The sequence below is a fragment of the Phoca vitulina genome, unplaced genomic scaffold, assembly GCF_004348235.1.
Source record: "Phoca vitulina isolate PV1807 unplaced genomic scaffold, GSC_HSeal_1.0 scaffold27, whole genome shotgun sequence".
Classification (NCBI taxonomy): domain Eukaryota; kingdom Metazoa; phylum Chordata; class Mammalia; order Carnivora; family Phocidae; genus Phoca; species Phoca vitulina.
Genome location: NW_022589730.1, coordinates 17,552,896 through 17,580,700, shown reverse-complemented (window position 1 = coordinate 17,580,700; position 27,805 = coordinate 17,552,896). Strand labels below are relative to the sequence as shown.

The following is a 27,805-nucleotide window of genomic DNA, read 5'->3' as shown; positions in this document are numbered from 1 at the left end:
ACATGCTCTACTGACTGAGCCAGCCAGGCACCCCTAGTACAGGTAAGTTTAGACATCTTTTCATGTGTTTAGGAGCCATTTGTATTTCTTTTTTCTGTGATTTTCTTTTTGTTCATGTACTTTGCCCATTTTCTTTTGTGTTGAATTGTCAGCATCTTTCAGTTCCAAGGAAGTCTTTATGTATTAGGGAGATTAACCCTTTGTGTGATATGAGTTGCAAATATTTTTTCCCATTTTGCCATTTGACTTTGCTTATAGCATTTTTTTTCTTCTATAAGGAACGCTTTCATCCTTATGCATTTGAAGTCATTACCCTTTTTCCTTAGAGGCTTTGGATTTTTTTTTTTTTTTTAAGATTTTGAGAGAAAGAGAAAGAGAGCATGAGTGGGGTGGAGGGGCAGAGGGAGAGGGAAAGGGAGAAGCAAACTCCTCCCTGCTGAGCAGGGAGCCTGATGCAGGGCTTGATCCCAGGACCCTGAGATCATGACCTGAGCCAAAGGCAGACGCTTAACTGACTGAGCCACCCAGGTGCCCCGAGGCTTTGGATTTTTAATCTTTTTTTTTATTTATTTATTTGGCAGAGAGAGAGCACAAGTATGGGGAATGGCAGGCAGAGGGAGAGGGAGAAACAGCCTCCCCGCAGAGCAGGGGGAGCCCGATGTGGGACTTGATCCCAGGACCCCAGGATCACAACACGAGCTGAAGGCAGACGCTTAACCATCTGAGCCACCCAGGCACCCTCGGGTTTTTAATCTTTATTTTATTTTTTTATTTTTATTTATTTATTTTTTTTAAAGATTTTATTTATTTATTTGACAGAGAGAGACACAGCGAGAGAGGGAACACAAGTAGGGGGAGTGGAAGAGGGAGAAGCAGGCTTCCCGCCGAGCAGGGAGCCCGAAGTGGGGCTCGATCCCAGGACCCTGGGATCATGACCCGAGCCGAAGGCAGACGCTTAATGACTGAGCCACCCAGGCGCCCCTTAATCTTAATTTTAAAGGCTTTCTCTACTCTTAGTCTATATTTGAATTTTCTCATATTTTTCTTCCAACTTTTATGAGTTATTGTTTTTCTTGTTTTTGTTTCTGTTTTACATTTAAATCTTTTATTTGGAGTTTATTCTACTACATTGTATGGTATCCGGTTTGTTTTCTTATTGTTCCAACACCCTTTATTAAAAAGTCTGTCTTTACCCCCACTGATCTTTGGTACCACCTTTATGTGTAGTGAGTTTCCATGTGTTTGGGTCTATTTCTGGGTTTTCTGTTCTGTTCCATGGATGGTATAATCATGCATTAGAATCACACTGTTTAAATTAGTTTTTAAATTATGATTTATTATCTGGTAGGGGTAGTCTCCCTCATTGTTGTCTTTTTCAGTTTTCTGTCTCTTAGTAATGTCTCCATATGAACTTTACAATCAGCCTATTAACGAAAACTGTTGTCATTTTTGTGGGGATGATATGCCATGTATAAATTAGGGAGAATTGACTCTCTGTGATGTTAGGTTTTAGCCAAGAACATGACATGCCTTTCATTTGCTTAGCTCTTCTTCTAAATACGCTAGTGTTTTAACATTGTTCATATAGGTCTTGTAAAGTTTATTCCTAAGTATTTTGTCTTTTTAATTGCAATTATGTCTTCTGTTTGTTGTTTGTAAAACTGCAAGTTATCCTTGTATTTATTTTGTTTCCACTATCTTGTTGAATTATTACCATAGTACTTTTAGTTGAATCTCTTAGATTTTCCAAGAATCCCACCATATCCCCTTCAAAAATGATAGATTTGTTTCCTTCCTTGCAATTTTTTTGTCTCTAATTTATTTGAGGGTTTTTGTTTATTTGTTTTGTCTAATTGTTTTCAAATTATTTTTCCTCTTTAACCCTCTTCTTTTCCTTGGGTTTGCTGCATTTTCATGCATTGTATCATTTAGAATTGCTTTCAACCACAAATACCAGAAAACCTAACATAGTTTAAACAAATAAGGCTTTATTTTTCTTACATGGAAGTAGTCTGGAGGTAGGAATTCAGAAGTTCAGCTACATCAGTAACATAATTTTTTTCTCTGCTGTCTTAACATGTTGGCTTGTTGCCTCATGATCACGACATGGCTGCCAGAGCTCTGGGCATCCCATTCATATTCAAAGGAAGAAGTGAGATGAGGTAAGATGAGGGGAAAGGCAGTAAAGTAAGTCTTCCCATCATGCTTCTCCTTTTGTCTCATTGACTAGAAGTAGGTCACGTCACCATCCCTAGCTACAAGGGAGTTTGGGAAAGTAGGTATTTACATTTCCAGTCTGTAGTGGGGGTAGGCAAGGAAGGAAGGGGGTTGGGAATAGGTGGTGAGTTATCCACCCATGTCTGTTGGAGGCATCATTGCTTCTTCATATTTATATGCAGGAGTAAAGGAAGATCTTTGAACTGATCCTAAAGAATCACTATAATCTTAAGGCTAAGGTGGTTTTTGCATTGTTATTGTTTTGTATAAAGAGAAAATCAAGCTTTCCAGAAGAGTGTGAATTTAAAGTGTGGAGAGAGAAAAGGCAAGTGGCCCAAATGGTCATTTATCAAAATCAACCAAGATCTCTAAAACAAAGGAGCCTAAGTCGAGGTAGGCAGCCTAGCTTTTTTTCTAGTTGTGGCTGGCCATGTGTTTATTAGAGATACCCTCTTGAAGTAGATGCCTGGGGCAATCAAAGCTCAAGTCATGCACTTGCATCGTAAAAAACAACAGCAAAAAACTGTCAGGGCTTGTATTACAATTCCCTTTTACCCTTAGCCCCTGAAAACCACATATCAGCTGTCTCTATACATTTAACTATTCTGGGTATTTCGTAGAAGTGGAATCATAAATATGTAAACTTGAATCTGGCATCTTTTATTTAGCATAATGTGTTGCAGGTTCTCCTACCATGCAGCTTGTAGTAGCATTTCATTCCTTTTTTTTTTTTTTAAGATTTATTTATTTATGAGAGAGAAAGAGAGCATGTGTGCACACGCTCACAGAGGGGGAGGGGCAGAGAGAGAGGGAGAGAGAGAATCTTAAGCAGACTCTGCACTGAGCGCAGAGCCCGATGCAGAGCTCGATCCCACAACCCTGAGATCACGACCTGAGCTGAAACCCAAGAGTCAGATGCCTAACCAACTGAGCCACCCACGTGCCCCAACACTTCATTCCTTTTTAAAAATATTTTTTATTGATATAATTTACATAAAACATTAGTTTCAGGTTTACAACACAATATTTTGATATTTGTATATATTGTGAAATGATTACAAGTCTCGTTAACATCCCTCACTATACATACTTACAAATTTTTTTTCTTATGACAAGAACTTTTAGGATTTACTCTTAGCAGTTTTCAAATATACAATACAATAATAAGTATAGAACAAATGTACATTTTGTGTATATTACATCCCCATGACTTATATGATAGGTGGAAATTTGTTTACCTTTTCACTCCCTACCTCCCCCTTCTATGGCAACCACCAGTCTATTCTCAGTATCCATGAGGTCCAGGGGTTTTTTTTGTTTTGTTTTATTGTTGTTTGTTTGCTTTTAGACTCCACATATAAGTGAAATCATACAATATTTGTCTTTCTCTGATTTATTTCCCTTAGCCTAATGCCCTCAAGGCTCATCCATGCTGTTGTAAATTTCAAGATTTTATTTTGGTGTAGTCCCAACAGTTTATTTTGCTTTTGTTTCCCTTGCCAAAGGTGACATATCTAGAAAAATGTTTCTACAGCTGACGTCAAAGAGCTTATTTCCTGTGTTTTCTTCTAGGAATTTTATGGTTTCAGATCTCACATTTAGGTCTTTAATCCATTTTGAGTTTTTGTGTATGGCGTAAGAAAGTAGTCCAGTTTCATTCTTTTGCATGTAGCTGCCCAGTTTTCCCATCACCATCTGTTGAAGAGACTGTCTTTTTCCCATTGTATATTCTTGCCTCCTTTGTCGTAGATTAATTGACCACATAAGTATGGGTTTATTTCTAGGTTCTCTATTCTGTTCCATGGATCAACGTGTCTATTTTTGTGCCAGTACCATACTGTTTTGATAACTGCAGCTTTGTAGTAAACTTGAAATCTGAGATTGTGATACCATCAGTTTTGTTCTTCTTTTTCAAGATTGCTTTGGCTGTTTGGAGTCTTTTGTAGTTCCATACAAATTTTAGGATTATTCTAATTCTGTGCAGATGATGTTGGTAGTTTGATAGGGATTGCATTAAACCTGTAGGGTGCCTTGGGTAGTATGGACATGTTAACAATATTGGTTCTTCCAATCCTTGAGCATGGAATGTCTTTCCATTTGTCTGTCTCATCGTCAACTTCTTTCATCATTGTTTTACAATTTTTGGTGTACAGGTGTTTCATCTTCTTAAGTTTGTTCCTAGGTTTTTGTTTTTTTTTACTTTTGATGCAGTTGATTATTTTCTTAATTTCTCTTTCTGCTACTTCATTATTAGTGTATAGAGATGGAACCAATTTTGATAAGGAAAATCTGTGTCCTAAGATGGCCAACCGAGCCAGCGCAAGAGTCCCAGTCCTTGCCCCAGGGCTCTTCCAGGTTCTTCTCTTTGCTCTGCTTCCTGCATGGACCAGTCTGGGTTCTTCTCCCTGCCCCGGTTCATGCATGCACCAAAAGTGCCAAGTATGCAGAAGTAGATGTGTATAAATTGCCCCCTATGTTTGTGCTCGGGGCTCAGACCTTTGGAGAGCACTCTCCTCTGAGCCCACCGGCGTTAAATAAACCTCCTATCCTCCAAGATTTCTGGGTGCCGCTTGGTTCTTCCGTCAGGCGATCCAGTCCAGGTTCCGTAACAATTTCTGTATATCAATTTTGTATCTTGCAGCCTTACTATTTATCAGTTCAAGTAGTTTTTTGGTGGAGTCTTTAGGGCTTTCTATATACAGTAACATGTCATCTGAAAATAGTGAAAGTTTTACTTCTTCCTTACCAATTTGGATTCCTTATATTCCTTTTTCTAGTCTGATTGCTGTGGCTAGGACTTCCAATACTATGTTGAATAAAAGTGGTGAGAGTGGAAACCTTGTCTTGTTCCCGATCTTAGGGGAAGAGCTCTCAGTTTTTCACCATTGAGCATGATGTTACCTGTAGATTTTTCACATATGGTCTTTATTATGTTGAGGTGTGTTTCCTCTAAACCTACTTTGTTGGGGCTTCTGGGTAGCTCAGTTGGTTAAGTGTCTGCCTTTGGCTCAGGTCATGATCACAGGGTCCTGGGATCGAGCCCCACATCCAGCTCCCTGCTCAGTGGGGATTCTGCTTCTCCCTCTGCCCCTCTCCGCCCCCCCCGCCCCAGCTCGTGTTCTCTCTCATTATCTCTGTTGCTATCTCTGTCTCACTCTCTCCAATAAATAAATAAAAAAAATTTTTTTTTAAGATTTTATTTATTTATTTGACAGAGAGAGACACAGCGAGAGAGGGAACACAAGCAGGGGGAGTGGGAGAGGGAGAAGCAGGCCTCCCGCCAAGCAGGAGCCCAATGCAGGGCTTGATCCCAGGACTCTGGGATCATGATCTGAGCCAAAGGCAGACGCTTAACGACTGAGCCACCCAGGCACCCCATAAATAAAATCTTTAAACAACAAAAAAATAAACCTACTTTGTTGAGGGTTTTTATCATGAATGGATGTTGTACTTTGTCAAATGCTTTTTGTGCATCTATTGAAATGATCATATGGTTTTTATCCTTTCTCCTGTTGATGCGATGGATCACATTGATTGATTTGAACTACCATTGTATCCCAGGAATAAATCCCACCTGATCGTGGTGTTTTTATTTTATTTTATTTTTTTTAATATATTGCTGGAATCAGTTTGCTAACATCTTATTGAGGAACTTTGCATCTATGTTGGTCAGAGACTGGCATGTGTTCTCCTTTTTTTAAGTGTGTTTATCTGATTTTGTTAACAGGGCAATGCTGTCCTCTTAGATTGAATTTCAAAGCTTTCCTTCCTCTTCTATATTTTGGAATAGTTTGAGAGAAACAGTTGTTAACTCTACTCTTAACTGTTTGGTAGAATTCACCTGTGAAGCCATCTGGTCCTGGACTTTTATTTATTGGGAGTTTTTGGATTATTGGCTTAATTTTATTGCTAGTAATTTATCTGTTCAAATTTGGTTTATATGTAATATACTATGCATGTAGCAGTCTCTATTAGGTTGATAGTCGCTTAATTTTGAATCCATTTTAAAAGCACTAGATTGGGGCACCTGGGTGGCTCATTCGTTAAGCGTCTGCATTCGGCTCGGGTCATGATCCCAGGGTCCTGGGATCGAGCCCCCGTTGGGCTCCCTTCTTAGCGGGAAGCCTGCTTCTTCCTTTCCTACTCTCCCTGCTTGTGTTCCTTCTCTCGCTGTGTCTCTGTCAAATGAGTGAATAAAATCTTTAAAAAAAAAATGAAAGCACTAAATTTTTATTCCCCCCACACACAAACACACATCTTATGTATATGGTTTCATCATACTTTACATCCTTTTATTTTGTGGATCCCTTGACTAATTTTTATAGGTATCATTGATTTTACTGTTTTTGTGCTTTAATCTTTGTACTGGTTTTATAAGGGATTAATCTACATTTATTATGTTTGTATGTACCTGTGAATTATGTCCTTTACTAATTTTCTTACTCCTGATTGTGGCCTTTCCTTTCCACTCAAAGAATTCCCTCTAACATTTTTCTTTTTAAGATTTTATTTATTTATTTTAGAGAGCATGTAGTGGGGGGAGGGAGGAAGAGGGACAAGCAGAATCCACACTGAGGGTGGAGCCCAATGCAGGGTTTGACCCCATGATCCCGAGATCATGACCCAAGCCAAAATCAAGAGTTGGCTGCCCAACCAACTAAGCCACCCAGGAGGTCCTCTAACATTACTTGTAAGGCTTGTTTAGTGATGATTAATTCCTTTAAGTTTTGTTTCAGAAACTCTTTATCCCTTCTTCTATTCTGAATGATAGCCTTGCTGGATAGAGTATTCTTGGTTTCAGGTTTTTTCCTTTTAGCACAAATTAGCACTCTTTTCTGGCCTTCAAAGTTTCTGCTGAAAAATCAGCTGATAGCCTTATGGAGTTTCCCTTGTATGTAACTCTTTTCTCTTGCTGTTTTTAAAAATTCTCTCTTTATCACTGTGTGTTGCCATTTTAATTGTTATGTGCCTTGGTGTGAGTCTTCTCAGATTGATTTTATTGTAGGCTCTCTGTGCCTCCTGGATATGGATTTGTTTCCTTCCCCACCTTCGGTAAGTTTTCAGCTATTATTTCTTCAAATAAATTTTCTGCCCCCTTTTATCTTCTCTTCTCCATCTGGGATCCCTATAATGTGAATATTATTACACATGATGGTGTCATGATAGTTCCCTTAACCTATTTAAAAAATCAGAGATAAAGAACTCAATAACTGAAATTAAAAATACAGTACAGGGAATAAAAGATTAGAGAAAACAGAAGAACAGATCAGTGAGCTGGAAGAAAGAGTAATGGAAAGCAACCAAACAGAACAGAAAAAGAAAAAATAATAAAAATGAGACTAGGTTAAGGGAACTCAGTGACACCATAATGTGTAATAATATTCACATTATAGGGATCTAATCTGATGAGAGTTCATTATAATGCAGTTGACAAGAAAATTTGATTATTTTTGTGGTACACAACATTTTAATAATTAGAATTTTAAGTGATGACATTATACCAGAACATATTAAAATTTTAGGAATTTTATATGTTTTCTGGAATAGTTACAACGTTTACTCACACAATATAGCCTAAGATTTATCATCGTTTGTTTGCCCACACTTCCCATGTAACAACATACCAAATAAGCCTAATTAGTTAAAAAGACTTTATTTAGAATTTGAATTTTGGGGAAGTTTGTTAAAAACCTCAGAAGGTTCTAAAGCACATGCCTAAATAGGATCATAGATTTTTATAGAACTTAATATTTGATTATTTATTCAACCAAGGTGGCAACAAAAGATTCAGAAGGCAAATTCATAGGGTTATTAGCTCCTTTATAGCTGAGAAGATTTAGTTTTCTTAAGTAATCAAGGACCTGATAAAAACAAATATAGAAACCTTGTTTTTTCTGGGCAGATAAAGGGGAAAAAAAGTTGGTTTATAATTTATCAAGAGCAGACCAGGAATCGAAGAAAACTTTGCTTTTTTAAGAGAGGGAAAAACCAAATTTCAATCTTATATTAGTGTACCTTTAAGAGTCATTCATCCTAATCTTAGTCCTGAGCACTCATAAAATTTTTTTCCAAAGATTCCCCTTCACAAACCTACAACTTTCTTTTCCATTCAGATTTTGTCCTACGTTTTTTTCTCTCTAAATAACCAGTCTCATTTCAGGACTAAATGACCTTCTTTTCCCTCAACAAAAATGTATTTTTATTCCTCATACTCTATCTTACCAAAAACACATCTCTAACTTTCCTTGCATACCAAGATATTTTCCTTTTTATTTCCAGTGGTCTTAGTTACATTTATCAGTATTTTTAATGCTTAGAAACCTTGATTTGTAGTAGAAACTAAGTAGTAAGCAATTGTGAACTGTTATGCCTGTATCCTTTAGATTGGTACGTTTATGAATATACTTCATAATTTCTAAAAATGTTTCTTCATAGTACAATCTTTTAATAAAGCATAAAACATGTTTACTAATAAACCCAAATTTATTTTTAGTTTTCCTCTAATAAGACAAAAGTAGGTAAACCTGTGTTTAGTATTTAGTGTTTTATTATTTTATTTTATTTGGAAAAGACTTAGATAACCAATGAGTTTGAACCAATTTATCATTTAACCTAGCTAGTTTTAGGCTACCAAAGATTTAGTCTCTCATATTTCTAGTCAGAAAATTTACTCAAGCCTTATATTAAAACATTAATTTGTATAATGCCAAATTAAAACAAATCACCCATCAACACCAACCCCTCTAGGTTATTCCCACCTAGAGAACGTTACCGGTAACCCTCAACAGCTGGAATAGAAGTCAGGACCATCAACTCAAATTGAGGAGGTCCGGATATCTGAACTCACCCGATACACCTGTGAGGTGCTGCGAAGTCAGAGGGGCACAAAGGGCCCATGCTGGCACTGAGCACTGAGCTCCAGAGGACCCCAGGAGATCTCAGGTGAGTTGCTCTGATGTCCTGCAGACTATGCCAAGAAGTGTTGATGCAAAATGAACAAACCCTGTTAAAAATTTTTAAAAGGAAGAAAGTTTTAGTTGAGCCCAAGTTAGGACAGATGCTCTGGATACACAATCTTCACAAAGAAAAGAGTGCTTGGGGGAAGGGAACATTTGGTGCAGGGTTATGTGGTTTTTTTACATAAAAATTACAGATTATTAACAAAGGGCATTCTAGAAAGTTAATAGACTTTATCTTATGTTTTTAGTATGTGCAAGGCTGCATGACTTTCATATTATGGGAACCAGAAATGTTTTTTATCTTTATGTTTGGAATGCTTTATTGGTGATTTTTTTCAAAGATTTTATTTATTTATTTATTTATTTATTTATTTATTTGAGAGAGAGGGAGAGAGAGAGCACAGGCAGGGGGAGCAGCAGAGGGAGAGGGAGAAGCAGGCTCTCTGTTGAGCAGGTGCTCCTGGTGCTCCAGATGCTTATTAACCCACTGAGCCACCCAGGCGCCCCCGTGATTTTTTAAATAAAGCAGATGTGGGGGCACCTGGGTGGCTCAGTCATTAAGCGTCTGCCTTCGGCTCGGGTCATGATCTCAGGGTCCTGGGATCGAGCCCCGCATTGGGCTCCCTGCTCCACGGGAAGCCTGCTTCTCCCTCTCCCACTCCCCCTGCTTGTGTTCCCTCTCTTGCTGCCTCTCTCTCTGTCAAAAAATAAAATAAAATCTTAAAGAAAGAAAGCAGATGTGGACTGTGTGCTCAGGGCAGGAATAGGGCCCATGCTTTGAGGTTTTGTGGAGTCATTTTGTCCTTGGTAAATGTTAAAGTTCAGCTTCCCTCGGAGCCCACGTATATTTAGGCAGTCTCACAGAGACAATGATGGGAGCCAACTGGGTGATAAATTCGATCGGCGAGGTGACAAAGAAGCCCACACATGGGGACAGAGGATTGAGACTTGTGTTGCATGTGCCCTGCTGTTGTGGTTGAGCCATGTCTGCCTTGGGTCCGCTGGTCTGCAGTGGCCTTCTTTGCCTGTTGTGGGCAGTTTGGTCCCAGTGCTGTTAAGGGGCCAGTCCGGGGCTGCCTTGGGCTTGAGTTGGGTCAGGCCGGATGCCTGCCTTCTGCGCATTTGCCAGAACTGGTTGCACTGACCTGCAGGGTGCTCTCCCTATGTTGTCCCCAGAGAGGCTTTCACTGGTGGGCAGGGCCTGCAGTCAGACCAGATGTCTGTCCTCAGTCTGTTGGGGTTGCAGTGACCCTGAACTACTACCAGACTCTCTGTGCTGCCCCCTGTGAGGTTTGTGTTGGTAGGCAGGGCCAGCGGTCAGATCAGCTGTCTGCGCCCTCCCCGCTGCTGGGCCGCAGTGGGACTGCTGTGTGTGCTTATCTCCCCCTCTCCCCAGGGCAAGAGTCACTTTGGAGCGGCTGTTGGAGCTGCTTGCACCAGGGGAAGCTTGTGGTGTCGCTTTGCGCGGACTCCTGCTGGGTGGGGCAGTTGGAGGGGGCAGTCCACAGGAGAATGGGGGGGCAGGCTGTGGTGTCACATGCTGGGTGGCCGAGAGTTTATGTTGGTTCCCACAGCTATCTGTATCTAGACTGAGGTGAGGGGAGAGAAGTGGTGCCCACCAGCTCTTTTATTCTTGGAGAAGTCTCCTGAAGATCTCTGCCCTTCCAGTGCATGTTTTGAGATTAGTAAATAAATCTTCCCGCGTACCCCAGGCGCTTTTCAAACCACTGCTTCTATGCTCTATCTCTGAGGGGTTGTTTGTTATGCTCTCTTTAAGGACAGGGACTGTTTCCTATCACCCTTGCCTTCCGGCTCTCCCAGATCCGGCCCCCTGATTTTTAAAGTTCCTGGTGTTAAGCCCCTCTGGTTCTCAAAGCCAGATGTTATGGGGATTTGTCTTCCCAGTGCAGGTCCTGTCTGGGGGGCCTGGTGTAGGTGTGTTCTCCCTGTGTGCTCCTGGTGTCCCTCCCACTTGTGATTAGTCACAGAGGTTGGTTTGGTTTCTGACCGTCTCTGCCCTTCCCACCCCTTTTGATGTACCCCCTTTCTATGGTTAACTCTGGAGAGCCATTCTGCCAGTCCTTGGGTCATTTTCTGGCTTAGTTACATGAATGCGGATGGTGTGTCTGTGGGACAAGGTGAGTTTAGAATCCTGCTCCATCTTCCCTGTATCAGAGTGGTCCAGCTTCATTCTTTTGCATATGGCTGTCCAATTTTCCCAACACCATTTATTGAAGAGACTGTTCTTTCCCCATTGTATATTCTTGGCTCTTTTTTTTTTTAAATTAATTGACCATATATGTGTGGGTTTATTTCTCTGTTTTGTTCCATTGATCTATGTGTCTGTTTTTATGCCAATACCATACTGTTTTGATTACTATAGCTTTGTAACATTATTGGAAATCAGAGAGTATGATTCCACTAGCTTTGTTTTTATTTCTCAAGATTGCTTTGGATATTCAGGCTCTTTTGTGGTTACATACAAATTTTAGGATTGTTTGTTCTGTTGCTGTGAAAAATACATTGAAATTTTGATCAGGATTTCATTAAATATATAGATTGCTTTGGATAGTATGGACATTTAAACAATACTAATTTTTCCATTCCATGAGCACAGAATATCTTTTCATTTATTTGTGTCATCTTCAATTGCTTTTTTCAATGTTTTATAGTTTTTAGTGTACGTTAATTTTTTTTTAAATTTTATTTTATTGTTACATTAATCACCATACATTACATCATTAGTTTTTGATGTAGGGTTCCATGATTCATTGTTTGTGTATAACACCCAGTGCTCCATTCAATATGTGCCCTCTTTAATACCCATCACCAGGCTAACCCATCCGCGCACCCCCCTCCCCTCTAAAACCCTCAGTTTGTTTCTCAGAGTCCATAGTCTCTCATGGTTCATCTCACCCTCCGATTTCCCCCTCTTCATTTTTCCCTTCCTACCATCATTTTTTTTTTCTTAACATATAATGTATTATTTGTTTCAGAGGTACAGGTCTGTGATTCATCAGTCTTACACAATTCACAGCGCTCACCATAGCACATACCCTCCCCAGTGTCCATCACCTAGCTACCCCATCCCTCCCACCCCCCACCATTCCAGCAACCCTCAGTTCATTTCCTGAGATTAAGAATTCCTCGTATCAGTGAGGTCATATGATACATGTCTTTCTCTGATTGACTTACTTCACTTAGCATAATACCCTCTAGTTCTATCCACGTCATTGCAAATGGCAAGATTTCGGGGTTTTTTTGATGGCTGCATAATATTCCATTGTGTATATGTACCACATCTTCTTTATCCATTCATCTGTTGATGGACATCTTGGCTCTTTCCATAGTTTGGGCTATTGTGGACATTGCTGCTATAAACATTGGGGTGCACATAGTGTACGTTAAATTCATTCCTAGGTATTCTTTGTGATGCAGTTGTAAATACAATTGTTTTCTTAATTTTTCTTTCTACTACTTTGTTCTTAGTGTATAGAAATGCAACAGATTTTTCTATATTGATTTTGTATCCTGCAGCTTCAGAGTTTTTTAGTTTTAACAGTTTTTTTGATGGTGTCTTTAGGATTTTCTGTAATATCATGTCATCTGCAAATAGTTACAGTTTTACTTCTTCCTTTCTGATTTGGGTGCCTTTTATTTCTCTATCTTGCTTGATTTTTCTGGCTAGGATTTCTAATACTGTATTCAGTAAAGGTGGAGAGAGTGGGCATCCACGTTTTGTTCTTGATGTTAGAGGAAAACCTTTCAGCTTTTTCAGTACCACGTTAGCTGTGGGTTCATATATGGTTTTTATTATGTTGAGGTACATTTCCTCTATACCCACTTTGTTGAGAGTTTTTATCATAAATGGATGTTGAATTTTGTCAAATGCTTTCTTGTCATTTGTTGAGACGGTTGTATGATTTTCATCATTCATTTTGTTAATGTGCTGTGTTACATTGATTGATTTGTGGATGTTGTACCATCTTTGCATCCCTGGAATAAATCCCACTTGACCATAGTGTATGGTACTTTTAGTGTTCTTGAATTTTGTTTGCCTGTATTTTATTGAGGATTTTTGCATCTACGTTCTTCAAGTATATTGGCCTGTAATTTTCTTTTCTTGTAGTATATTCGTTTGGTTTGCTATAAGGGTAATGCTGGCATCATAAAATGAATTTAGAAGTATTCTTCCTCTTCTGTTTTTTGGAAGAGTTTTAAAATGATTGGGATTATTCGGTAGAATTCACTAGTGAAGCTCTCCGGTCCTGGACTTTTGTTTGTTGGGAGGTTTTTGATTACTGCTTCAGTCTCCTTACTAGTAAATTGGTCTGTTTAGATTTTCTGTTTCTTCAGGATTAAATTTTGTAGGTTGTAGGTTTCAAGGAATTTATCCATTTCTTCTGGGTTGTTCAATTTGTTGGACTATAATTTTCATAGTACTCTGTTATGATCCTTTGTATTTCTGTGGTACCACTTTTTTCTTGGTGTGTCTAAAGATTTGTAAATTTTGTGTATCTTTTCAAAAACCAGCTTAGTTTCATTGACCTTTTACGGTTGCTTTTTTATTTTATTTTTAAGATTTATTTATTTGAGAGACAGAGAGAGAGAGTGAGAGCACTCAGGCACACAGAGGGAGAAGGGGAGGGGGAAGGAGAAGCAGACTCCCCGCTGAGCAGGGAGCCCAATGATGCGATGAGGGACTTGATCCCAGGGCCCTGGGATCGTGACCTGAGCCAAAGGCAGATGCTTTACTCACTGAGCCACCCAGGTGCCCCTTCTATTGCTTTTTTAGTCTTTATTTCATTTATATTAGCTTTGATCTTTGTTATTTTTTTTCTTCTACTAAGTTTGAGCTCTGTTCCTCTTTTTCTGGTTCTTTGGTGTGTAAAGTTAGGTGTTTTGTGGTTTTTTGTTTTTTTTTTTTTGAGATTTTTCTTGTTTCTTGAGGTAGGCATTTATTGTTCTGCACTTACCTCCTAGAACTGCTTTTGCTGCATCCCAGAAGTTTTGGTATATTGTATTATTTTCATTTGTCTCAAGGCACTTTTTATTTCTCTTTTGCTATTTGACTCATTGGTGGTTCAGTAGCATGTTGTATAGTGTGCACATATTTGTGAATTTTCCAGTTTTCTTCTTGTAATAGATTTCTCGTTTTATCCATTGTGATCAGAAAAGATGCTTGAGATGATTTAAATCTTCTTAAATTTATTAAGACTTGTTTTGTGGCCTAATATGTAATCTGTCCTGAATAATGTTCTTTGTGCAGTTGAGAAGAATGTTTATTCTGTTGTTTTTGGATGGAATGTTCTGTATATATTTGTTACATCCATCTGGTCTAATGGATTTTTTAGAGCCAGTGTTTCCTTATTGATTTTTCGTCTGGATGATCTATCCATTGATGAAACGGGGGTATTAAAGTACCGTAGTATTATTGTATTGCTGGTTATTTCTCTCATTATGTCTGTTAATATTTGCTTTATATATTTTTGCTATTATTTTTGGGTGCATAAATATTTATAAATGCTATATGCTCTTGGTGGGTGACCCTTTTATCATTATGTAATGATTTTCTTTGTCTCTTATTATAGCCCCTGTTTTAAAGTCTATATTGTCTGATGTCATTATAGTAACCCGGCTTTCTTTTGGTTTCCATTTGCACGGACTGTTTTTTTCTATCCCTTCACTTTCAGTCTGTGTGTGTCCTTATATGTGAAGTGAAGCTGTTGTAGGTAGCATATAGATGGGTCTTGTCTTTTATCCATTCAGCCACTCTGTGTCTTTTGATTAAATAATTTAGTTCTTTTACATTTTTAAAAAAGATTTTATTTGTCAGAAAGAGAGAGAGTACAAGCAGAGGGAGAAGCAAGCTCCCTGCTGAGCAAGGAGCTATGTGGAATTCGATCCCAGGACTCTGGGATCATGACCTGAGCACCGACCCCCAGGCTTCCCTAGTTCTTTTACATTTAAAGTAATTTTTGATATGTATGTACTTAATGTCATCTTGTTAATTGTTCTTTGGCAGTTTTGTAGTTCTTCTGTTCCTTTCTTTATTCCCTTATTCTCTTCCCTTGTGATTTGGTGATTTTCTGAAGTGGTATGCTTGATTCTCTTTCTCTGTATCCTTTGTGTATCGACTGGGTTTTTGCTTTGTGGTTACCATGAAGCTTACACATAACTTATAACAGTAATTTAATTTGATAACGACTTACACGTTTGAATACCTTCTAAAGCTCTACATTTTTAACTGCCCCCCCCACCAGTTTTATGTTTTTGTTCAGTTTAAGTCTTTTTATTTTGAGTATCCCTCATTAAATTATTATAGTTGCAGCTATTTTTACTACTTCTGTGCTTCAACTCTCATACAAGCTTTTTTTTTCATACAAGCTTTTTAAGCAATTAATCCACCACCTTTACATTAGATTCTGAATTTCACTATATTTTTACCTTCATTAGTGAGATTTATACTTTTGTGTTTTCCTGTTACTAATTAGCACCCTTCCATTTCAGCCTATAGAAGTCCCTTTAAGCTTTCTTCTAAGCCAGGGTAGTGGTGATGAACTCCTTTTTGCTTTTGCTTGTCTGGAAAACTCTTTATTGCTCCTTAAATTAAGAATGAAAACACTGCCAGGCGCTGTAGTCTTGGTTGAAAGTTTGGAAGGTTTTTTTTTTTTTTTCCAGCACTTTGAATACATCCTGACACTCCCTTCTAGTCTGCAAAGTTTCTCCTAAAAAATCTGCTGATTGTATTACGGGGGAAATCTCTTTTACATGGCAAATTGTTTTTCTCTTGATGTTTTTAAAATTCTTTCCTTGTCTTTAGCTTTTGACATTTTAATTATAATGTGTCTTGGTTTGAGTCTTTTCAGGTTCTTATTTGGAACTCTCAGGGCTTCCTGGATCTGGATGTCTGTTTCCTTCCCCAAGTTAGAGAAATTTTCAGCTATCTGTTTTTTCTTCAAATGAGTTTTCTGCCCCTTTCTCTTTTCTCCTTCTTCTGGAACCTTCTAATGCAAGTATTGGTCTGTTTGTTGTTTCCTAAGTCCTCTAAGCTATCTACTTTTTTACATTGTTTTTCGTTTTTTTTGTTTTTTTTTTTTGTTGTTGTTGCTCTGATTGGGTGAGTTCTACTGCCCTGTATTTGAGTTTACTCATCCTTTCTTCTTCTTCATCTAGTTTACTGTTGAACTCCTCTGGTTATTTTTCAGCTCATCGATTGTATTCCTTAGCTGTCCCATAGAGGAGGATCTAAGTCAACAACTAGATTCAGGCTGATTATAAGTCAGACCCCTCAGACAGCAGCTCTTAAACCATACAAATATATACAGTCCTGTAGGACTACAAGCATTAATCCCGCTGGCTACCTACGCTGGGCACCTTGGAAGTGTCTCCTGAGTGTCAGTCACAAAAATTGGGGTACCAGACAACTATATGAGCTCTTTCTGGGAGATAACAGCAATCTGAAGCAAGGCAGATAGAGTGTACAGGGTGGCATCTCCTGACTTCTGTCCCAGTACAGCATCTCAGAAGGTCCTTAGATGTATGTCAAACCAAAAGCCTGCCCCTCAGGCCAGAGCTCCAGGACAAGCAAATAGTCCTTTATCACAGAAAGCGCGGGGACTGGGGGGCAGGGGGGGTGTTAGCTCGTGTGTGTATTGTGTCCTGGAGTTTGTAGCAGGCCAAAGTCGGCCTCCCCACTTGTTACAGTCCTATGGGCTATAGGAATGCAGATCCTGCTGGCCACCAGAGCTAGGCAGTGAAGGGCCATCCGCTAGGTGGTGGTCACAGCAATCAGGTACCAGGCATAAAAACTGGTACCAGACCTGTGTACAAACTGCCCCCTGGGGATGCTGGCACTCTGGAGCGTGGCAGAAGGAGAACATAAAGCTAGCCCTCTGAGGTCTCTGGAACGGTTTACAGACGGCCCTCAGATGTGTGTTGGATCAGAAGTCTATCCCTCAGACGTAGCTGTGGAAATTAACTCATAGGCCTCTTTCACAGAAAAACTCGGCTCCTCGGACTGTTGCCTCTTGCTGTGCTCTGGAAATGGTAGACAGTTAAAAACTCTTTCTCTATTGGTTACAGTCCTGTGTGACCCATGCTTGGCAATCTAGAGGTGTCACCTCATAGTACCTGCAAAAATCGGGGCACCAAATGAGGGTATAAACTCCTTTCTGGGAGACACGGACACGCTGGAGGGAGGCAGAGAAAGAGGGTAAACATGACGTCCACCAGCCTCCCTGCCCTGAGAGCCCTTCTAGATGGGTGCCAAACCGGAGGCCTGCCCTCAGGCCGACGCTGCAGGACAAGCACATAGTCCTTTATCACAGACAGACTGGGCGTGTATTTCAGTCTGCCAGCTGTGCAGTACCCCGGTAGCCGGCCGAGAACTTGTCTCTCCAGTTGTTAGAGTCCTGTGGGTCCCCGGAATGTAGGCCCTGCCGGCCTCTAGAGCCAGGCGATCAAGGGGCATCCACTGGGTGGGCACTTGCAAAAACTGGGGCACCAGGTGTAAAAATGGTGCCAGATGCATGTAAAAGCTCCCCTCTGGGAGATACTGGTATGCTGGAGCGCAACGGGGGGACGGCATGAAGATGGTACCTAGATTAAAAAGTCTCCACTGGCCGCCATCCTTGGAGAGTACCCCAGCAAGCCCCCAGATGTGCGTTAAATAAGATGTCTGCCTCTCAGGCCAATGCTTTAAGAGCAGTAAGCCTGTTTGATGTCAAGTCTGGCTACTTCTGCACTGGGCTCTGGCGTGCAGGGGAGGCCAGGGGCCCTGTTAGGGGCCCTGAGCCCGTTCTGAGCCATTTCTCAGTTTGCACACTAGCCTTTTGGGCCTCATGGATGCAAACCCTGCTGGCTTTCAAAGCTCTAAGTTTTAGGGGCTTATTTCTCAGGGGTAGGTCTTAAAAGTTGGGCTTCCCGATATGGGGTTCAAACCCTTCACTCCTCATGAGGAGCTCTGGCTTTTGAATGCTGAAGGTGGGGTTTTCAGCAAGATTGCATCTCTGCCTTGCCTGCCCACCTCAGTGTGGGTGGTTTGCCCCATGTTACGAGTCCCTCAGCTTTTGTTTTTGTTTTCAGAGGAAATCGTTCCATATGGAGCTGTGGATCTGGTGTGTCCATGGGAGGAGGTGAGTTCAGGATCTGCTTATGTCTCCATCTTGAACTGGCCTTATTCCTTTTTATGGCTAAATTATATTCCATTATATGGATATCCCCCATTTTGTGTATCCACTCAGCTGTGGATGGACATTTAGGTTGTTTCTGCCTTTTGGCTGTTGTGAACATTCATGTACAAGTATTTGAGTACCTGTTTTCAAGGTTTTGCAGTGTATATTTGTATTCACTTCAGAGAATTGCTGTTTATATGGTAATTCTGTTTACCTTCTAGAGGAACTGCCAAACTGTTTCAGCAGCGGGTGCAGCATTTTACATTCCCACCAGCAGTGGATGAGGGTTCCAGTTTCTCCACAGGGTCCTTGCTAACACTTATTTCCCCACCCCACCCCCTTTTTTAAAGTAGGCTCTAGGCCCAATATGGGGCTTGAACTCAAAATCCTGAGATCAAGAGTCCTACACTCTACTGACTGAGCCAGCCAGGTGCCCTTCCTTTTTTATTTATAGTCATCCTGGTGGGTGTGAAGTGGTATCTCATTGTGGTTTTGATTTGCATTTCCCTGATGACTAACGTTGTTAAGGGTTTTTTTTTTTTTTAATGTATTTATTTGACAGAGAGCGACACAGCGAGGACGTTTTATATACTTTTTGGCACTTATAGATCTTCAAAGAAATGTCAATTTAAGTCAAGAAATCATTTTTACAGTGTTTTCTGACGGGCCTTTTTGTAATTATAAATGCACCAGAAGTTTTATTGTAGCCATAACTTTCTAGCAGATTCTGACGGGACTCTTCGAAGCTGTCTTATAATTTTCCCAAGTTTCATTCACATCACATGAAGGCAACAACTGCTAAAATAGAGTACATTGGGGTGTTTTGGTTTTGCTATCACATTGGAGTCCCGTAAGAACCTTTAGGTGGTGCTCTTTGATTAAAAACATATATTCGTCAACCAATTTAAATACAGTAGGACATCCTGGGGGGAAAAGTGCCCCCCCTTTAAGGGACCATATCCCAGGTCTGCTCAGAACTTTTTCTCCTACAGTTTCTCTTGAAGAGTCTAATCTATCCCGTGTCCTTTCACCTCATTTCCAAAGGACTGCTCTGACATAGACATGAAGTTCTGCTCCACAAGCCAACTGTCAATTGTGGAATAGCAAAGAGGGGGGTCCTCATTTCCCACCTTAGAAAGCACCACCAGGCTGATACTCTCTCATCTGCTGGCAGTTGTGCCTCCTAAACAAGTCCCCCGCTGATGTCCTACAGAGAGCCTCCATCTCTGGGGCACAGTTCTGGGGCACCTGGGTGGCTCGGTCGGTTAGGCATCCAGCTCTGGATGTCAGCTCAGGTCCTGATGTCAGGGTCCTGTGATAGAGCCCTCCCTGGGGCTCTGCGCTGAGTCTGCAACTTACACCCATGCTCTCTCTCAAAAAAAAGTCTGTGGCATAGTCATATTTCCTTAGTGGGGGTCACAGCTTCACATACTGTCCAGGAGCTGCCAGCCTGTCCTGCATTTGGCTCATCATACTCAGTCCTCCCCCAGCCTCACGCCTCAGGTCCCCCTTCTCCTCATCTGCTCTCTTGCCCTTCAACATCCTAATTTCCCTTTGATCACTTACTCACTTCCCAGCCCCTGCTTTTGGTCAAAGGTTACCTTTGCTTTTATTATACCTTCAGAATTGAGGTCATTTTTAAAAATTGTGCCTTATCTAAGTATCCAAAGATGCACCCTCCCTGGACACAATTGCCCTTGCCAACTATAAATCCATACCCTCCAGACTTTTAAAGTCTAATGGCCTTTTCTCACTCACTTCTCCCCTAATACTTAGTACCCTGCCCCCAACTTTTATTTCTCACCACAAGAGGACCCCTGTGTTCCTTTAGAAACCTTGCAGGCCTTAGCTGCTTCTGTCATATACCCTACTTAGAAGATACTTTCCAAAGATTTTACTAAAGCATTTATTTTTTAAACAAAAATATACATTAAATCTCAGATTTACAGAATATAGAAATAATTTATCCAAAGCAATTTGCATTTTAAAATTGTTAATATTGCACCCAACAGTGTAAGTCTTTGACACATTTGCATTGTCGACCTTTCCCACAATTTATAAAACAGGAGAGAAAACTGAGAATTATACAAGCAAACTTTGCTTTACCAAAAAAAAGAAAACAATTTAGGTTTTTTTATTTACAAGATAAAGTTGTAAACTTCCAGAAATTTACTTCCATAGGATAAAGAGCCATCCATTCTTTTATCACACCTAGAATATGAACTATATACATGTTGTGATTTTCTTATAGGAAATTCAAAGGGACAGATATTGTGAACATTCACAGCCTAATGGTAAAGAACAGAATTATTGAAAACACTTCTGTATCTTCACTAGAACATGAAAACTAGAGTGTGAAAAACACAGAATGAGAAAAGCCTCTAGAAAAATAACTTTTGCCTCTTTGAGGATAGTTTCCATTTTTGAGTCTTAGAAATGTGGCTGCCAACAGCCTTTTCTCTGTAGACATAAGGCAAGTGAAAATGTGAGGCCTCTGTTCAGGTCTCTTATAAAATACATATAGGCAGGCATAGTGTTTGCTTTTCAAAAGAAAGCTTTACCAAAAAATCACAATTTATCACTTATGTCCTTAGTTTTTAAGAACTTTTTTTTTTAAAGCCCATAAATATTTAAACACATCTTTTAAAAATGAAAGTAGGGAAGGAAGTGGCTAAAATAATACGCAAAGTAAGAGTAAACGTACATGATGCACACTTTTAACCTGGCAGTAAACTGAGCAGATGGAAGGCCTGTACTTATGAAATGTGAAGTGATTTTCCTTGAACTATTAAACCAATATAAGGAGAAGAGAAAACCACGCAGCTCATTATCAACTCTGGAAAAAGTCTTTGGACCGCTTTGCTTCCAGGTGATGAACATCCATGAATTTTTTTGTCCTTGCCATTATAAATACAAGATCTTTGTTAAAAAGTTAGCCTATGGGGAAGAAAGCAACCTCTGGAAAATTCGTGTTGAAGAGCCCAGACAGGATGATCTAAATGTGATTTTATAATGAGTACCCTTTGAATTGAAATATAAGACATTTCCTAATTCTGTTGTCCTAGATGGAGACTGGATTAACACGTTCCCTTTGGATCCTGATGAACACGAGCAGTTGAGTAATAGGACTTTTGGGAAGGTATTCTTCGCTATGCGGTAGTCCAGCAGCCCAAGGAGCTTGTGATGAAGGTTGTGGTCTTTAACATCCTCGTGACAAATTCAGTTTTTCCTGAGAGCCTTTCGTAAAAAAATAGACATCTGTACGAGTGTGACTGTTGCGGCAGGTGCGTCAGCTGGCCACGGTGCGCCGGTATTCGGCCGTGCCGTCGGCTATGACGGCGTCCAGGGGAGAGCGCTTCTTCCGGATGCTGCGCCCGGAGGAGATGAGGTCGGCGTAGCCGCGCTGGTGCGAGAAGGCGTAGGCCGAGCGCCGCGAAGACACGCCCCGGCGGAACACGCGCTGCCGCCGCTTCCACTGCTCCTCGGCTTTCAACCGCTTGCGGTGCTTCTGAATCTGCAGGACCGGAGAGAGGGGGCCGGCTGACGAGGACTCGCAGGTGTGTGAGGGCGGAGGAGAACTGGCCAGGGGAGCTGGGCGGGCGCTCCCATGGACGGGGGACCTAGTCCAGGCTGTCCCGGGGAGGCGGCATCGCCGGCCTCCTTTTATAGATGAGGCAGCCCAGAGAGGTTATGGAGCACTCCCAAGGTCTCTGAACCAGAAAACGGGAGCCGACATTCCCACGTTCTTTCCCACTGACAAGTCAGACTGGGACAGGTTCAAGGGAAAACCCTTGTTGCTCGTGCATCTTCTTGTCAGTGGAAAAGGGCGATCTAGGGGATGCTGAAGGTTGCCTGCCCAGCATCCTCTCTCCTTCCTATGAAGACGGAGTTTACTCAAGTACCCCTTTCCTGCATATAGCCACATCCCTCCTGAGGTGTGGACAGCGCTCCCAGGACCAGGGGACTCGCCTTGCTCAGCACCGGCCAGGTGACCTGGTCTGGCTCCAGAGGCCTGCGAGAAGTGGGCAGGGCCCTCCCATGCCCAGTTCCCGGGCTCCTAAGGGAAAGCGCCTGGCCTCCCCTGGATAGTGATGTGTCAGGAGATGCCTAGATCTGCAGTAGCCAACCCCCAGCTCCAAGCTGAAGCTATAATGAGGATAGCAGAGGGGAGCGATGGAAAGAACCCCAGTCTTTTTTTTGACAGACATTAAGGTGCTCCGTCACCTTAGATGACTTAAGGTGCTCAGTCACCGAAGCCCGCTAATCAGTATGCGAGCTGAAGTGATACATTATTTGAACAACTTGTAGCTCAAGAGGATCCTGCCAAAAGAGGTGGCATTTTTCTTTAAATGAAGAAAAATGCCAACTCTTTGCAGGGGAAAATGTTAATATTATAATTGTTAAATTGAGGGGATGGGGGTTCATTATACTACTCTCCCTTTGATAATGTTTAAAATAAAAAGCACACAAACAAAAATCCCAGTCCCACAGGACTTATTTGCAAGATGGAGTTAAACAGAAGTAGTAGTAAAACACGTTCATACCAAACTTGCCATGGATTTAGAATTTTTCAGGAAAGCTGCTTTGGGGACAGGCTTTGCTTTCTGTGAGGGGCACTCAGAATGAGGAGAATACTATTTTTCTCTGTACCTTATCACTTTCTGATGGCCAGATGGTCATTGACAAGAACCGTATGGCAACGACGGGCAGCAGGCACACTGCAACAGTCAGGATGATGGTCAACCAAATGTATGGCTGCCTCAGGGCATTTGATGCTGTGCCTGTAAAAACACGGAGAATGAATCCCAGGGGTCCTTCGTCCTAAGGGCAGAGTGAATATTCCTTAAGCCTTAAATGATTATCTATGGTAAAGTTTCACAGATTGGCCTCCCCAAAACATCCCATCACTGCTGAAGGAATGAACATTTTAAAATAGGACTAAACAAAGCAAAATGAGGAAGGCAAATGTACATCATTGAACAACTAAATAAGGAAAAAAGAGTTTGTTGACATTGCATTAGGTAAACATGCAAAGTTAGGCAATCTGTACTTCTACATTTTTCCAGGAATTTACTTTCCAATTTATAGTTTTAGTTTGAGACTCCAAATAACAGTGGCAACTCGCACCACCATTAGTATGGCAGACCTTATGCTGGGTGTTTTCTACAGCTCATGCCATTTAACTACCTCTGAGGGATGAAGAGTATCCTCCTGGCCACACATGGAAATCGAGTTGTGGAGAAGTAAAAAGATTTCCCAGGGTAACAGAACTAGCTCTGGCAGCTCCTGAGTTAGACCCCCGTCCATCTGTATAGAGCCTCGCTTTTTCCGCTGCATCTGGCAGTTAGTTTATGTCAGAGAACATCATAATTCATACAACCAGGCCATCATATATAACTACCCAGTTTTAAAATATTTATAATTAACATTCCCTAAAGCCAAATCTATCACAGTATTCTCTGTACTTACACTATAAGTTTATAAAAGTAGTGACCTTTATTTTTTAAATGTGTTTTTACACTGCTAAATAAAAACACTCCCTTTGGGAATATTCTAAGTAACTGGGTACTAAGTAAGTTTTTTAAAACAGAGTCAGTAAAAATAATCATCAAAAAAATGAACTCAATTCCAAGGGTTACCATAGCAATTGTCTTTTTACAACTGGCCATAAAAAAAACAAAAAAAACAAAAAAAACAAACTAATCTTTTACACGGAAACTAGTTTATGGGGACTTTTTTCCCCCATTGTGAATCCAAGCTACTCTATTTAATAAACTAAGAAATTTGTAAATTCCAATTCATGATATTTTAAAATTTATAATATGAAATAGTTCAAATTCATTCTAGCATTTGTCCTATTTTATACAGCTGTAAACTATTTCTAAACTATTTCTGTTTAAGTTTACTAATCGCTCTGCATACATTTTTCTAACAATGTGGCAAGTTTTCCACTTTTGAGTTCTAAAATTTCATCATACGGGACTCATACCTTGATTAGCTAGTATTCTTATTAGGTCTTTGAATTATTTCCATTTTTAAAAAACAATTAGAATTGCGGTGGTATAATCTTTGTACAAATTGACTTTTCCAAAAACTGGTATGTTTTATCTTTAGGTATTTTCTCCAAGTGGAAATCCTGGGTCCAAATGTGTGAGAAGTTTTATAGTTTGTTATATATTTCCAGATAGTGCTTTGGAAACATTATATTATCATGCTACCAGCAATACGTCCATACTCAATTTCCCAGCAACCCACCAATATTAGATTTGGGGGGGGGGGTCCCGTCTAACTGAACAGATGCACAATTATATCAAAGTTTTTAATTTTGCTTTCTTCCTGTTACATTACCACACTTCCAGCCCAGCCATCATTCAGGTGCCAGTCAGGACATTAATTTTCATTAGCAATAACTTACTTTGTGTTTTTACTTAGAAGTTATGTCAGAATCTAAACTAGTAACATTTTTCTATACCTTTATTTTTGGAATTTAGAAAATACCAACCTGTAAATTGAAATGCAGATGGAAAGAGAACATGTATTCCAGCACTATGAAAGTCAAACATTATGCCAAAATAAAGTGCAATGCTTCCAAAAATTGAAAAAGCATTCACAAAAGTCCAATAAGAAGTATCCAAGCCAATCTGTAAAACCAGAGAAAAACAAAGCATTCATTTTGGGGAGTTACCAAGAAATAAAGGATCTAGATTCTGAAAATAGAATGCAACAATTTAGGCATGATTTGGCTTGAATACTAAACAATCAGGAACTATCCTTGGCTCAGGCGAGAAGTAGGAAATGTGCTCAGTGTAAGGGGTGAAGATAACAGTCATATTTTGTAAAGCGGCCGAGGCTCAGCGGGAGGGAGAGTGGGGGCCAGGTGGATGCGCACACTGGTCTATATTCAGAAACACAGGTAACTGACAGATACTGAAAACAGTTGACAGAAGCCATGTACCTGGAAATTGACGGTTATTATAAGAGCAGAAGCAATGGTCACAGCAAAAGATTGGTAGTCTGAAGGTGCCTCTCCATCCTGTCCCACAGTTTGCAGATAAGCTCCCAGAGGTATGAAGAAGAGGATCATCGATGTTAAAATTCCATGCACCAGGCTCACAAAGAACTTCTTATAGTTGAATAGTAAGTCTCTTTGTCCTACTACGTACAACCCAGGGAAGCGGAGGCTCAGTTTGTCACTCACATCCTTGAGGGTAAAAACACAATTAGTTGTGTACCATCCAGGATCAAAGAACTCTGAGATCCATTCCAATTTATCTCTCACAGAGAGTTTCAGCTTAGTTTTAGGAAGGCAAAAACCCAACAAGGTAAGTCCTGAATGCTTTCAGTGTGCAGAGAGCAATCCCTTTACTTTAGTCCACCATTATTTGCTATTTAATTAAGAGAGGGACTAGGGAGAGATCTATTACTTTGCTGCTCATAGAAGGAAAGCAAATAGTAATGTCAAAAAAAAAAAAAAAAAAAAAAGTGTAGGGAGACTATTTTTACCTCCTGGGGGAATATATTCTAATTTTTTTGGAAAGTATTTTCACATATGAGTTGATGGGTTAATTCCAAATTATTCTTTTTATTCATTAAAGCACTTTCTCGAAGAATTGCTCCTAGATAGAATGTGGACTAATCTGGGAATTCAGCACATACGTTTAGAGAAATATTAAAATAATTTTAAAGTTATTATTATAGAGACATACTATACTGTCACGTGTCTTAACAAGAAACTCTTAGTGTCCAAAAGGAAGATGATAAACTCTCTTGTCCATGAATTCATCGCAGGCACAGAAATCCTCTTTTGTCACTATAATACGGGAGGTGCAGCGGTTACTGCGGCCGCCTAACAACAGCACAGTAATAGGGTTTTCTCAGGAAGAAATTAAAACCAAAAGAATGCACTGAAATATTTGCTTTTAACTCCTCAAACAGGTGCCCAGTGTGTCCTGAAGTGTCCCGTCAGCCCGAGGCTCCTACCTGGTCAAGCAGCCCCATGAGGAGCACGGGCAGGCTGGAGTACAGCACGTTGTAGAGCGTGATGAACCAGTCTTCGTACGCAGTCTGTGAGGAGATTAGAGTCGCCGTGTCACAAACCAAGACCTACTGCCCGCCTAGTCAACATGCATGCATCTCCCTCGGAGCGGGGAGGGCCCCAGGTGTGTGCAGCTTCTGCCAGAGGAAACACCCCTCATCTGCATCTGCCCAGGCTGTGAGCTGGGTTCAGTGGAATGGGCAGAATCAAAGACCGTTCCACAGAAACAAACCTTCCTTCTAACAAAAATGGGAGAATATACGCCAAAACCTTTTTTGGAAAAGGAGTCCATTCTGTGTGAATAATGCTGGAAAATACATTGGTGCTGATCCTTTTTATATCCCTTTATTAATGAATTAGAAGACATAAAACCGAAACTGGTTCAAAAAGCACATAAGGTATCATTCAAATGTTCTTTTACTTTGCAAGTCTCACATTTCCATTTAAACATCTGTGAGGCAGAATTTGAATATGAAAAATGTGCTTCTGAAAGGGGTAAGCAGGGCTGTGCACACAGCAGTCCGCAGGGTGGCCGAGAGGAGACGGGCTCCCTCATCCCCACCAGCTCTACACGGGCCTGCACGGGAGCAGAAGGAAGGCCCTCGCTGTGCTCAGGGCTGCTCCGGGCCCTCAGCTTCTGAGGCTCTTCTGATGCCATCTGTCTGTGGCAGTGGCATCAGAAGTTTGGACAACCACAAGCACTGACTTAGGTTCATTTTCACTAATGATATTTTTCTGCTGTATCACCATTTCAACATGCTCTATATGTCCCCCACTGCCATTTCAGCACAAACAAAAACAGAAATCAACAGGTTAAATCAATCATCCAAAATTTACATAATCCCTTTAGCCTTGGTCATAATATCATTTTCTATGTTCGACGATGAATAATTTGTTACCACTATTCTTAATGGCAAGGTGACTTAGGATAAAAAATCTAGGGTGAAGGCAAAGTCACATAACAAAAGCCAGTAGGTCAGGAACAAATCCCAACTTTTTAAAGGCAAAATAAAGTATTTTTAAAGCACCAGAAACCTTTTAGAAAAGTCATCTATAATCTCAATCTGTGCCTCAACTATTAAGAGATAGAGCATCAAAACTGCAAGTATGGAGGGGAAGTGTTTTTCTCAGAAGTAGAGTTTTATTTATATAAGACTTCTGCTCATCAGGTAATAATAATAATTATTCTCTTACCTGTGCAGAGTACCCATTGAAGAAGGAGTACCAGAAATGAACCAAAGTAAATGCAAAGTTTTTATAAAAGAAGTATCGTAGGAACTTGCACATCCTTATGTAAGACCACCGGCCATGTACCAACAACAGTCTCTGCAAGTATCTGAACTGGGCAAAGGAGTAGTCACTTGACATGACAGCTTGCATGCCTTCTTGTCCACTTATTCCAACACCAATGTGGGCAG

The 27,805-nt window shown here is 40.5% G+C and overlaps 1 protein-coding gene and 1 long non-coding RNA gene across 7 annotated transcripts in view; one reads left to right on the top strand and one right to left on the bottom strand.

Annotated features, from left to right (window-relative positions):
• Positions 1-27,676, top strand: LOC116643700. 6 transcript variants are annotated; one of them, XR_004301601.1, is made up of 8 exons: positions 16-42; positions 2,118-2,162; positions 8,965-9,159; positions 18,264-18,313; positions 21,418-21,909; positions 25,397-25,489; positions 26,288-26,511; positions 27,590-27,676. It is a non-coding gene; the product is annotated as an uncharacterized LOC116643700 (long non-coding RNA). The 6 variants fall into 6 exon arrangements; XR_004301602.1 differs by lacking the exon at positions 2,118-2,162 and having other exon boundaries at positions 1-42; XR_004301599.1 differs by lacking the exon at positions 16-42 and having other exon boundaries at positions 1,035-2,162.
• The window catches only part of ATP8B1 (ATPase phospholipid transporting 8B1), a 120,460-nt gene continuing 114,195 nt past the window's right edge, over positions 21,541-27,805 (bottom strand). The window contains exons 23-28 of the mRNA XM_032422621.1: positions 27,582-27,805; positions 26,333-26,416; positions 25,308-25,553; positions 24,855-24,993; positions 23,003-23,133; positions 21,541-21,866 (exon numbers count right to left, since the gene is read on the bottom strand). Of these exons, the coding sequence (XP_032278512.1) occupies positions 21,642-21,866; positions 23,003-23,133; positions 24,855-24,993; positions 25,308-25,553; positions 26,333-26,416; positions 27,582-27,805 (1,049 nt within the window). The 3' untranslated portion in view covers positions 21,541-21,641. The remainder of the gene's footprint in view (positions 21,867-23,002; positions 23,134-24,854; positions 24,994-25,307; positions 25,554-26,332; positions 26,417-27,581) is intronic.